Here is a 14,260-nt window from a genome sequence, read left to right as displayed (position 1 = left end):
AAATGTAATGCATGTCAAACTGCTCTGTCTGTCTGTCTGTCTGTCTGTCTGTCTGTCTGTCTGTCTGTCTGTCTGTCTCTCTCCCTCTCTCTCTCTCTCTCTCTCTCTCTCTCTCACAGTCTTTGGCTCTCTCTTATATTATTTGACAATTTGGCCGACGTTTGTTATAGTATATAGTTTGTTGATTACCTTTCTTTTTTTCTTAGGTATTAAAAAGGTTAGTTTGTTGATTACCTTTATTTTTTTTATTTTTTGAGAACCACTGCATTAGATGATGGTCAGCTAACAGCAGGGACGTGCAGAGAATGTTAGAGAGGAAGGGGCTATCATTTCTAAAAGGGCCTTTTGGCTTCGCAGCGCGACGCATTGTGAGCTTGGAGGTCGGCTATTTTCGGTGCTCGATACCACAATAAACTAAGCATAATCAAGTCAATACTGCTATTATATAATGCTGCCTTCAGGTATGGCATGGAAAGAGGGCATTTGTGTTTCTTTCACCATAGTAAAAAAAAACTACATTCATGGTCTGGAGAGGACACTTTTTATAGACGGATAAAAGGGATGGGGCAAAAACCCCCTTTGATGTCTACGTGTGCACGTGCCTGGCTAACAGGGTAACGGGCGGAGAGAGAGAGAGAGAGAGAGAGAGAGAGAGAGAGAGAGAGAGACAGAGACAGAGACAGAGAGACAGAGGGTGGGGTTAGTTAGAGCGTGAGCGAGGGCAGGCGAAGGGAGGGAGGCAGCTCTCTCTCTCTGTTGCCAGGTAACAGTGACAGACAGTGGGGGGGTCAGGCTGTCGTGAGGCCTGAGGGAGAGGCTGGGTAGGGAATGATCCGTCCCTGGGACCCACGGCGGCTGGCTATAGCCGGGGTGGTTCTCTCCAGAGAGAGAGAAAAGTGCCACCGCTTCGCACTTATCACAGTACGACTGCAATCTGCCGGGAAAAGAGGAATGTGCAATGTCTAAAAAAGGTGATAAGGATTTCTGGAGATTTTGTAGGAGGAAAAAGAAGCAACAGTTTTTTTCTAAGGTACTGACAGGCTGTAAGCAATGGTTGCTGCAAGGAACCGGATACGTGATGTTTCTGGCCGATTTTTTCAAACACATTTTTGGACACTGCTCCTACAGATTTGGCCCTAAAATCACGCAAATCGGTACACAGTATGTCTACACTCATCTCATCAACATGGATTTCTGTCCTACTGTATATAACGCACCATCAGGCCGACTTTTTCAAACACATTTTTGGACACTGCTCCTACACATTTCACCCTAAAATCACGCTGCGACCTGACGGTCGCTTATCTCCCGATTAGGGAGTCTTACTGGTATATTTGTGTGATTGGCAGTGGTGTAAAGTAACTAAGTACATCTGTACTTTACTTGGGTATTTCCAATTTCCAATACTTTTACTTCTACTCCACTACATCTCGGATCCAAATATTATACTTTTACTGCAGTACATTCATTTGAAAACTTTAGTTACTAGTTACTTTGCAGATATAAAACATGTATTAACCACTTTAGCCCTCACAACGCGTCGCACTGTGAGCTTGTAGATCTGCTATTTTCAAACATTCTTTACTTTTGGTATTTAAGTACATTTTGATGCCAACACTTTCATACTTTTACTCAAGTACATTTTGAATTCCGGACTTTCACATTGCCTTATTGATACTTTTACTCAAGTAAAATATGTGAGTACTTTTTCAACCACTGGTGATTGGATGGCCATTTGTGAGTTATTGGATGTATTGATTCCTTGACCAGCTGGATGTTTGGCAGACAGAGTGATGGACTGATCGGTTGATTGATTAAAGGGTCAGTTCACCTCTGGGGCAACCAGATCTTATTTTTTTGTTGTTTGGGACACGATCAACACAATCCCGAGTTATTTTTTGTGTTCAATCTATGTTTTGAGATATTTTAGTATTTCAGAATGAATGATGATGCATTTGGCATCATATGACTCATCATGCTGCATCATATGATGCAAAATGCATCATCATTCATTCTGAAATACTAAAATATCTCAAAACACAGATTGAACACAAAAAATAACTCAGGATTGTGTTGATCGTGTCCCAAACAACAATAAAACAAGATCTGGTTGTCCAGGGGTGAACTGGCCCTTTAACTGACCGGACTGACCAACCAGTTGATTAATCGGACGTACCACGATTGATACTGTATGCCTACAGTATATCAGCGATCAATCATATAATCAATCGGCCCAACGATTGTAAAGCCAACATTCACCTCCAACCTTTTTGTAATTAGTTAGTAGGCTATCTCATCTCCACCTTCCGCTGTTCACCTATACTGTATGTATTTTCAATCGTGTTGAGTCTACACACAAAACATGTGGTTCATACAGTATAAAGTCAACTTCATAATAATACAATCAGGATTGAATGGACTTCTTAATTCTGACAGGAAATCTACCATACCATGCATGACAATAAACAAAATACGGTCAGTCCAATGCCAAAGTTCCTCAACTGGCACTGTAGTGGGCTAACAGTCATGCAAGTAGAGCTACAGTGACCGTCTAAAGATGAATACTTTATGACAGTGTTTCTCAAAGTGGATTCCAGGGACTTTGTGGGTTCCTTATGGGGGTCTAAATTGACCCATACAAGTCTGTAACTCTGACAGCATACAAATGGAACCAAATGGACCCTAACGGGTCCATTTGTTTCCATTTGTATGCTGTCAGAGTTAAGGGGAGACCTTGACATTTCTAAGTTTGAGAAACACTGCTTGATGACATTTATGAAACCACTTTGCAACTTTGAACCAGAATGCAGGCCCATGCAAGGAGAAATATTCAGTTGCTTCGTGCTGCCAGCAATTAACACTCTTATTCTAAAATCTGTAAAACCAATTAAACCTCTACAGTATCTCATCAAATAGTTTGGCTCAATTGACCCTAAACGTGATACATGGCATCTTCAGACTGTTCTCCACAAATTACCAGGCCACATTTTATAATTATCAAATATTCAACAGGGCAATTCAATGTTGTACTGTAAACAGTACTGCCCAGGGTCTTGGGTTGCAACCATCGGGAAGTGTCCTTCAAGTGCTTTTACTCAGAAAGACACAGGCAAGATACGGAACACGTAACACAAGACTAGTATAGTATTAAAATGTCTTTTTTTTATGTCCAATGTATTTGTATATAGGTTCATAAAGTTAACATGAGTATATAACTAAATGCGTTTGAAATAAAATTAAATGTCACATTTCAGGATTCCAATTAAGAAATAACAAAAAATAATTCAGGATTCCAATTCAAAAGAAGCAACAATAGCTGATCTACAAGCTCAAAACGCATCGCAGCGCGATGCGTTTTGAGCTTGTAGATCTGCTATTTTGGCTTCTATTGTATGCAATACTAGAATGACAAATGTGGCCCTTTGGAGTGAAGGTGGAAATATAGTGGCCCTCGCCATCATCAAAGTTGCCCACCCCTGGCATAGGCTATCTCAAGGACGTGCAGAGAATGTTAGAGAGGCAGGAGCTGAAAGGGCTAAAAGGGCTGAAAAGGGCTAAAAGGGCCTTTTGGTGGAAATATCAAACATAGCAGACATCATAGCTCACAACGTGACATGTTGTGAGCTTGGAGGTCAGCTATTTTCAGTGCATGATACCACACTGAACTAAGCATCATCAAGTCAATACTGGAGATATGGCGTACAGCATGGATTTCTACAGAGGGTGGGCAATTCTTTCAACATACGATGCTGCATTCAGGAGAGTTTGGACAAGGCAGTTCTCTTGAATGCTGCCTTAGGGTATGGCATGGAAAGCGGGCATTTGCATTTCTTTCACCATAGTAAAAACTGCATTCATGGTATGGCGAAGGCACTTTTTACAGGCGGATAAAAGGGCAGGGACTCAAGCCCCCTTTGATGTCTGTGTGTGCACGTGCCTGGGCTATCTGAGTTCCTGAAGGACACCTCCACGAGCGCTGGGATTTGTTTTTATCTATTGAACTCTTCCGAGCCGTGCACCATGGCAGACAGTCTATTAATAATTGTGACTGAGTTGTGCTTGCGTTCTTTATAGTTTGACTGCAGACATGCAGGCCCTGAGGAATTTGTGTTGGGAAATAGTGCTTCTATTTGTGGTTCTACATTAAGTGTTTGTGGCAACCCTGGGTCTAAGTGAAATCCCTTTTGACTCCTTGTTGTTCGAGAACCTTCAATATGTGTTTTTTCCCCTTTGGCAATTGTTTGCAAAATAGGTCAGTCGGTCAGTCGTATTCAATCAGAAGGGGATATGAAAAATGATATATGTTTGTGATAACATGTACAGTATGTACCAATTGAGTTTTGGACAAAAGCATCTTGTCCGTATGTCCTTCCGTCCTTCTGTAACGCCTCAATGTCTAATAGTCTATAGCTGTTGTCACATCACATCGTTGTGACATCACCTCATCAAGATCAAACCCTGGATATCCGTGACATCACATTGTGACATCACATTCCATCCTTGTCCCTAGTATGCCCATATATGGAGATCCCTGATGTACAGTTGTACAAAAAAGCATTAGGCGTCTTACTGGTTTAAATAGCATTATGTCATTGTTCACTGGTGTTTGCTTTGTTTAATCATCTCCTAGAATATGTAAGTTGTGCCAGAGCCTCCTATTGGTGAGTTGTGTCAATGAGGCACAGAAATGTCACGTGGTTCATGTAGTCTCTAAATAGTGACAAACGCTCATAGACTCCAGTGCATTCCGTAAATGTTTCAGGGCTTTAAGTCACTATTCGGCTCCTCGGACTGGCCTGATGAAGTGAACACAACCTAGAGTCCTACCGTATATGGCTCTAGGATGTTGTACATGTCATAGAGATGATGTCATGGTATGAACACAACCTAGAGTCCTACAGTATATGGCTCTAGGATGTTGTACATGTCATAGATATGATGTCATGGTATGGATAATGTTGGTACTTAGAGGCAGATCACTCTAAAGATCCTGGTAAGTTGAGCTGTTAACTACGGCAGCAGTGTATGCACTATGACCATGCCACACCATGTCTATCGGTCGACAAAGCCAGCTCCTTGGATGTCCCCACCGACAGCAGGAGGAGACGCCCTCTTCGAAGACACCAGCAGCTTCACTGCACCACCAATGAACACTCCCGGTTTCTACACCCCTGGGTGCATCCCCGAGCCAATGGGTGCCCCTCAGGATCAAGGCGCGGGGATCGACCACATGTTTTCGGACCCAGTGTCCAGCGTCGGAGTGAAGTACGTCTCGTCGCTGGCCAACCAGGGAAAGGATATGGTGAACAAAGAGATCGGAAGATTCGTGGCCGTGAAAAGGATCAAGTGTTTCTTCGACGTGGACACCAAATATGTCATGAAGAAACTCCTGCTGCTCGTGTTCCCGTACGCTCACCAGGCGTGGGAAGTGGGTTACCACGTAGACGCCCCGCCGCCAAGGGACAACGTGAACGCTCCCGATCTCTACATACCCACCATGGCCTTCATCACCTACATCCTGCTGGCCGGGGTGTCTCTGGGCCTTCAGAACAGGTTCAGTCCCGAGGTTCTGGGACTGTGCGCCAGCACCGCTCTGGCGTGGCTCGCCATCGAACAGTCGGTGGTGCTGTTGAGTCTGTACCTGTTCACTGTGCTCAGCGACCTCTCCGCCGTTGACCTCGTCGCCTACAGCGGATACAAATACGTCAGCGCGATCTTCGCCGTGCTGGGCGGCTTGCTGTTCGGCGGTGCCGGCTACTACCTGGCTCTGTCGTGGTCCTCCGTTGCGCTCATGGTCTTCATGGTTCGTTCTTTGAAGATGAAGATTCCCTGCTCTTCTGACTCCGCCGGGCGAGCCGGTTCCAAACTTCGATCCCGCCATTATATCATCATGGGCACTGCTTTATTTCAGCCACTTATCATCTACTGGCTGACCTCTCACCTGGTCAGGTGACGGGGGATGTTTTGGAAGATCCATTGGTATTGAACAAAATCTGTGCTGAGGATCACCGACACATGATGTTGATGAGTGAAACTGAGTGTTTCTGTGTCCTAGTCATTCAAATATTCACTGATTTATACCAGCATAGTGAACAGAGATATTGTTCAAGAAGAATCTAGACAAAAGGCTTATTTTTTTGGCCTTGTCGGTTTAATTGATTCACGTTTACAGTGCAGCAGTGTGTCGATTCTCGCTTTGTTTGTTTGTTTCCCGTGTCTGTCTGAACTGTCATTGGTCAATTGGTCTCTGTTTGTATGACCATGGTCAGATTGGCCAAGCTTCATGGGACCCTTAATGAAATAAACTCATAAATAAATCGCACCGCTCACTTCACTGGGTATGATTTTTTTTCTCTCTTTCATGGAAAATATAAATATACCTTTATGAAGCTTTATGAAGCATCGCGTTAGTAAGTCTTGCATTACTCAAAAGTTTAGACTTAAATGTTAAACTGAAATGTATGCGTGCATGGCTCTAAACTGAATTCAATGTTCTTTGACTTTAATGTTTAACTGCATTCAAGTTTGCATGACTCATTGTTAATATGATTAAATGTCTTGCTATGCTATGGTTTAGGATTAAATGTATGGAACATCTTAACGTTATTAATGCTTGTGTATTGTGTAATGCATTTTTCCACGTTTCTTTCCCTGTTTTGCCTTTCTAATTTTCATGGAGAATGGATCGTATTTTTGCAGAAATTCGCAAATGTAAAGAAACCACTCCATTCCCATTGAAAAGTCAGAGGTTCATAAAAAAATAGCAAAAATAGCTGATCTACAAGCTCAATGTCTTGCCAATGGCAGGATGTGTGAAGTTTTTAAATGGCACACCTGCATACAATAATAATCAGGACTTCAATAACTTCTGGAAAAGGGAGTTGCAGTTTCAGTAGAACTAGAGAGATATGTTATATGAACACATTTCTTGTCACATTGCTCTTGTCAGAAAACACTACATACATATAAGCTATATGTAATTTAGATTTTAGAAATACAATTCATTGTTTTTAACATTTGTGTCAGTGCAGTGTACTTGTTTGATAAACACGTAAACTTCACTTTAACTAGGTAACTTTGAGCCTAAATGTAATATATATATATATATTTACTGCATATATTTTCCCCTCTATCAGCCACTATATAATTATGCAATCACTTCCATAGCTGTCAGAGAGGGGAAGGGGGAGTGTGTGTGCACACACAGATCTGCGATTCTACAAAATATGCCTTTAACACGATGACTGCCAGGAGCCACAAGGTGCCGCTAGAGTGCCAGCCATTCCTCCATAAGGCTTCATAGTAACATCCGGTTAACCACGAAGAAGTGGCTTGTGTTTTTTCTGCAAACAGTGTTATGAACGTGAAATGGAGGCCGAGAGCTAACAGTTAGCTATCGGCTATTTATTTTTTTAGAAGCCCGATCGGAGGCTATTTAGCCGCAAAAAAAACTTTTCCGCTGCACTAGGAACACAGTTCAGAGAAAATGAGCTCTAAAGATGTGACTATGTATTGGATTGGGCGGCGCGTTTCGGCGACGTTACCCGATTACGGGCTGGTGGAAAGAGAGCTCGCTTGGATCAAGATTTAGACCGGGGCTTCGTTGAGGCCTCCGATTATTTAATTCATTTTAATAAAGAAACCGAAAATTTTCGGTTTTTGTAAACCTTACTACGTCTTGCAAAAATAGAGTTTTTTTGGGGGGGCTCTAAACTTTATTCTAAACCATTTTCAATGGAATAAATCGTCGCAACATGTAGCATGGCTCGTTGGAAAGCGATGGACGAGCCAGGACCACCCACGTCGCTACTAGCAGCTCAGGGTAAGTAAAATAGCAAAAAAATATTGTATTGGATTGAAAAAAAGAACCGAAATTGTTCGGTTTTAGCACTAAAAGAGTTAAGTGATTGACCAATCAGAATCAAGCATTCAACCTAGTCGTATATTAAATTGTAATAACATACACATAAGTATTGCTTTTGCATATCTGCCTAAATTGACCTTTGGGTCAATTTATTCATGTATTTATTAAGCAGCCATAAACGATAGCATAAAATGACTTTTATGTTATGTAATGTATGTTTTGATGACAATACTTGTGTACTTTTACTCAAGTAAAGTGTTTTGTTAACTAACTACTATAAATGTGTGCTCAGTCGAGCTCACATCTCTGCCAGGCCGGGTCGAACTCCATAATTGGACAAGACTGATGTCATCAACATGATATCAGTATAGTATAGTATGACGTATATGGCGACCGCAGTACCAATATAAGTGTCAGAACACACAATATAGCTGCATTCAACAACACTTGAAGAGGCTGATTTTATTCATTGTTTTATTCATCTGTTTGGGAAATGTTGACGTGGACCATATGTCTTAAGGAAGGAACTAAAGGCATAGCGTTTGATGGTGCTGCTGTCCCTGTGGCACTCGAGGTTTACTTCCTTGGAAGGTACAGCCGGAGGAACAAGAATTACAGCGATCCGATTGAAGTGCACATCTTCAACACAACGTCCTTAAGATGGAGGAAGTTGGAAGAGGAGAAGACAAACGGAAGAGGAGAGGTTCCCTCCCAGCGCACAGGGCACACAGCTGTACTCATACAAGATATCATTTACATCTGGGGGGGCTACCCACAATGCAGCAATCTTTATGGATTTGATGTCGACACCCACAGGTGGTCGAAGCCCAAGGTTTCAGGGACTGTTCCAGAGGGGAGGTGTCGTCACACGGCCTGCGTTTCTGGGAGGATCATGTATATCTATGGAGGATACAGCACTAATGGCATCTACAAGTTTGACACCACAACAATGGTCTGGTCTTTAATTAACACCAGAGGAACACCTCCACCTGCTACATCAGATCACACTGCCACCATCATTGGAACAAAGATGTTTGTAGTTGGGGGCCTGAGGGGACCCAACTCCCAGATCAGAGTGTTTGACACAGAGACCAACAGCTGGCTGAACACAACTTCTGCACCTCTTCTTCCAGAAGCATGGAGTAGTCATTCAGCCTTTGCCTACAATGGAGAGCTGTACGTATACGGTTGCAAAAGGAGTAACCAGTACTTGCTCTTCAATGATCTGTGGAAATCCGATACAGAAACTCTCACCTGGAAGAAGGTTGAGCCAAGGGGAAAAGGCCCGTATAGGATGACGGGGATGTACTGTTGCATGGTGGGAGATCGTGTTATCCTCTTTGGACGAAACCACATGCCCAATAACATGTACATCTTAGACTTCAGTCCTAGTCTGAAGTTGTTATGCCATATAGCAGTTATTCAGTACGGTGAGAAGCAGTCAGATCTCCCACACAACATCAGGGTGGAACTGGCAGCCATGACTAAGAACACCAACAGTAGTGGACTAACTAACTAGGGCTTCAACATTCCTCAAATATTAAATTCGAATATTGGTCTTAGAAATTGGCCCGAATATCGAATATATTCGAATATTAAAAAATAAATAAAAATAATAATAATAATAAAAAAATAAAAAATAAAACGTTTTTTCTCTATTAACTCTTCCCACGCTTTGAACGTTAACGTTCACCCCATTTTTTACAGAACCTCGATGCCAATACGGCGCTCGTTCGGTTCGTTCGTCTGATGACTGTAAGCTGATGAGGGGTCGCGCGGCCGTCTACTGTAAACACATTTTCCGCGGTGATGGTGTAAAAAATCCATTATGCGTTAGATCAACGGAGAACAATTCACTTCCTTGTTGATTTCCTCCGGCTGTAAGGCTCTGTGGCCAGTGACTGGTCTTCTTCTTCTTCAACACATAACAGGCAAATTCACATTCATTCTCGCATGACGCCGCCCTCTGCTGCCTGGCAGACCAAAGTGCACTATTGCACAACCAAAAAAAATAAAAAAATAAAAATAAATGTCTGTTTGTCTATCTACTATAACGTCGCAAAGGTAAGCCGCTTTTTGATGGCGCCAGACCCAATAAATAAATAAATAATCTGGCAGTAGGAGAGTTAAATATTATCATCAATATTGGCCATGGTCTTCAGTTTCAAAGAGATTTATTTATAAAGCTGATGAAAATAGTTTTACACAAAAAAGTAAATGCAATTAGGCTATTAAAAGCAAAAAAGTAAAGTAAATAGCCACTGTAAGTTCTCTGTTACCATTATCAAAATAGATGGGTGGGTTGCCAAATCTTGTGAGAGGAATAAGCAACCAGGTCTATGAAAACAAGCCCAAAATAAGTGAATATAGGCCACATGATTACTTTAAACCTATATACATTGGCTATTTGAAAACAGCTGGTCCGATCTAGCCTGGCTCCAGCCAATAGACCCGCCCACTCTCTGAGTGAACTGCATCTCTTGGTCTGGATGTGTCATATGACGTGTCTCTTGCTACCGAAAGCTTCTCAAACCGTCCGAAACCGACCAATGAAATTAATGCAATGCGGAGGAGGGGCGCGTCTAACTTTTGAAAATCAACAGAAACAGTGGAGGGAGGGGTGGCTGCGTGGCTCACCAGAGTTCTTAATTGCTCCCTTTGAACTTCAAAAGGGCTCCGAACTGCAGTCATTGATTGAGCCATACAAGTGTCGAATAGCTCGTTAGTGATTCTCTCTAATCAATGAAACATCAAAGACAATGACCTGTTTGGTGCATGTCATTGAGGGGAGGGGGAGGAGGGAATGTTTTGTGTGCAAAAGTCAAACACAACCCCTCCCACCAGATCTCTTGTGATTGGGAATTTCAAATTTTAAATCCCCTCCCCTTTTCAATCAAATAGAATGGAGACAGGATCAGACTCAAGCCCCAGCGTAGAGTCTGAAATCAGGCTAGGTCCGATCTACAAGCTCACAATCACAACCACCATTATTTACAAGCAACTTTACAACAAAAAAGAAACAAGCCCAACATGGTTTATAAATATCAGACTTGGCAACACTGAGACTTACGTTCCTCTCTCCTCTACTCCTCCACTCGCAGTCAGTCAGTCAGTCAGAGACAGCCGCTGTCTGGCTAGGCTACTAGAGGCTATGTTGCAAATGCATGCTGGTGTAAGATCAATGAGGAGAAATCTACAAGCTAAGCTGTGGTCACCCTGCTATCTGCAACAGTTTGTAACTAACAGAGCCACCACAGCCAGAGGGTGAAGCTATCAAGCTGAAGCTAACGTTAGCAGCTTCTCATAACAACGTGTGATGAGACCTCTAGAGAGAGCGGCTGGAGTTATGTTTCGTAGTACTGCAGTGTATGGCCGGAGTTATGTTTCGTAGTACTGCAGTGTATGGCCGCAGTTATATTTCGGTAGTACTACAGTGTATGGCCGGAGTTATGTTTCGTAGTACTACAGTGTATGGCCGCAGTTATATTTCGGTAGTACTGCAGTGTATGGCCGCAGTTATATTTCGGTAGTACTGCAGTGTATGGCCGCAGTTATATTTCGGTAGTACTGCAGTGTATGGCCGCAGTTATATTTCGGTAGTACTACAGTGTATGGCCGCAGTTATATTTCGGTAGTACTACAGTGTATGGCCGGAGTTATGTTTCGTATAGTACTGCAGTGTATGGCCGCAGTTATATTTCGGTAGTACTACAGTGTATTTTTACTTTTTTTTTCTTTTTTTTTTTCTTTTTTACAATTTGAATATTAATTTTCATGATCGAATATGCATTTTTCCCCCATATTCGACGAATATCCGATATTCGAATATTAATTTTGAAGCCCTATAACTAACTAGTAGCTGGTGTCTATTGTTTTGACTGAATAACTACATCGGATCCTTTCGATCACAGGATATTTTGTACATTTCATGAAAGTTATCCATTTTGGACTACAAGGTTTCCCCCCGACCGTGACGATATGAGGTCATAGTGTCACAGAACATGGAGAGATCTTAACTCAAAGCAGCTCGTCTGCTCTCCGCTGTGTACAGATCTAATGGCCTGTGATTCCACACCAATATGACACATCACCATCATGCCAGAGTGGCTTCCAGCTCTTCTGAGACACAGAGACAGATGGACAGACAGACAGACAGATAGATGGACAGACGATGGAAAGACGGATGGACGGACAGAAGCGCTGTGTCATGGAGGCAGGGGATGATGATACATCGTGTCCTCAGTCATGCTGGTCATGTTTTCTGTGCATTTACCGCTTATTTGTACTGTACTTGAGTACTTTGTCACCACTGCACACATATAGATACAAAAAATCGCAAATTAAAATCTAATTAAAATGTACAGTAGGAGTAGCCTACTTGCTAAGTCATGAAAAGTAAAAATTACAAAGTGCATTTTTAATATAGTCCTACATTGCTGTATAGACATTTTTAAATGTTTCCCCTAAAAAATGTATACAATAAAAATTAAAATAATAACGGTGAGAATAGTTGATCAGTAGGCAGTCATTTCAAACTTTTCTTCTTTTTTCCCCTCCTATTAGCGCAGAATCCCTAACGATGATGTCACTGGAGGACAGGGTGTTGAACTGTCCATACTCTATAACCCACCAAAAAGACACAACTCGCAACTCGAATCACACTTGCAAATGAATCCCACCCTCTGCGAATTCTGTCCTGTGCGACCTGAATATTTTTTACATGATTCTATAATGTCTTCTAAGGCCCCTTTTAGATTAAAACGAGCTTCGTGGAAAACGGCTAAGAGCCGTTTAGTTTTCATTTTTTATGTGGTCTTTAGATGAAAACGCAATTTGTCCATAAACGCGATAATTTGCATGCCAGGTCGCTAGGTGGCGCATGTCGCCATGACCGCACTGCCCAAGTTCCGTTCTACTTCCTAGCAGCCAGCTCAATGCTGGTCCTCCTCAGTCAGTCAACACAACGCACTGCCGTCACACAGCACAGGCAGACTGGCTGGCTAACTAAAAATGCTTAAAAAGTTTGTTCCAGATGGTCGGAACAGACACATGTACCATACACATCCCGGGACTATATTTATTCCTTATGATACGATACAGAAAAAGGCGTTCACTTCACGTTTCGTTTCAACACAGAGGACTGGAGTCAATGCCTTTACTGCAGCTTATGGAGGGGATGATGATTACACACAGACGGCGACGAGCTATAGATATTGGATCGTGTCATGATAAACATTATAGGCTACTGTCGCTATTTTCAGCGTCGGCTATTTTTGCAGTTGTCTGCTATTTTCACAACGCACCGCGACGCGTTGTGAGCTTGTAGATCGGCTATTTTCACAACGCACCGCGGCGCGTTGTGAGCTTGTAGATCGGCTATTTTCACAACGCACCACGACGCGTTGTGAGCTTGTAGATCGGCTATTTTCACAACGCACCGCGACGCACTGTGAGCTTGTAGATCGGCTATTTTCACAACGCACCGCAACGCGTTGTTGTGAGCTTGTAGATCGGCTATTTTCAAATAGCTACGGTATAAATTAGGGCTAAACGTTAGCAAATAAATGTACTTAATAGTTACTTTACAGTTTACACCACTGAACTGATGTTTAAAAAGCAATTAAATTGCTCTTCATTAAGGTACAGTATGAGTATGAGCTCAAAGCTATTTATCATAGTGGCATAAAATGAAGGGGGGAAAAAAGACGATATATTCGTCAATCGCCGATTATTTGTCTGACAATTAATCATCTGGAGAAATTCCTAATCGTGACAGCCCTATTAGGACGTCCCACATCTTATCATTTTCAGTGGTTTGCTGCGTTTACGGTATTTAGATGAAAGCGGGAGATACAAAGCGTTTTTTACCTTTTCCACTTTCAAAGGGGTTTTCACTTTGTTACGGTTTCACCCCCCGAAGACACCATTTTCGTCTAAATGACCCCCACAAACGGCTATAAATCATTACGTTTACAGTGAAGCCCGTTTTAATGTAAAAGGGGCCTAAATCCTTCTTCTGAATCGGTGGTTGAGTGGTTCTCAAACCTTTTCATGTCAAGGACCCCCCAAAATTACATGTGTTTGGGCCGCGGACCCCCATCTCAAAATATGTTGTTCCAGGGACCACGCAGAAGCAAATATTTCAAACATACAAATGTTCGCTTTTAAGAAGATATATTCAGAGTGCCGCGCTGAATGGAATAAATGGAATAAAGTCCGGTTCAGCAGCTATGTTGGGGGTGAAGGCATCTTAATGCCTTTCGATGCTGCGTTGGAATGGAATGCACTGAAAGCGTGCACAAAGGCCACAGAACACAGCAGCTGCTGCCACGTGCCACGGCGATATTTCACTGCCATTTAAAAAGGCATCTGTTGTGGACTTTGCTCACAACATGT

At 42.4% G+C, this 14,260-nt stretch overlaps 2 protein-coding genes across 2 annotated transcripts in view; one reads left to right on the top strand and one right to left on the bottom strand.

Moving 5' to 3' along the window:
- nrxn2b (neurexin 2b) overlaps positions 1 to 14,260 on the bottom strand; it is a gene marked incomplete at its 3' end in the record, with an annotated part of 1,346,377 nt that overhangs the window by 1,043,588 nt on the left and 288,529 nt on the right. The window lies entirely within an intron of this gene.
- On the top strand, positions 5,033 to 5,953 carry LOC308298620 (protein YIF1A-like; the record flags this gene model as incomplete). Its single annotated transcript, XM_080742263.1, has 1 exon — positions 5,033 to 5,953. One exon carries the CDS (start codon positions 5,033 to 5,035, stop codon positions 5,951 to 5,953), a length of 921 nt encoding a protein of 306 aa, XP_080598389.1.

This window comes from Nannobrachium achirus (genome assembly GCF_963921795.1).
Source record: "Nannobrachium achirus genome assembly, chromosome: 14".
In the NCBI taxonomy this organism is placed as follows: Eukaryota; Metazoa; Chordata; class Actinopteri; order Myctophiformes; family Myctophidae; genus Nannobrachium; species Nannobrachium achirus.
This window is presented reverse-complemented; position numbering and strand designations above follow the sequence as displayed.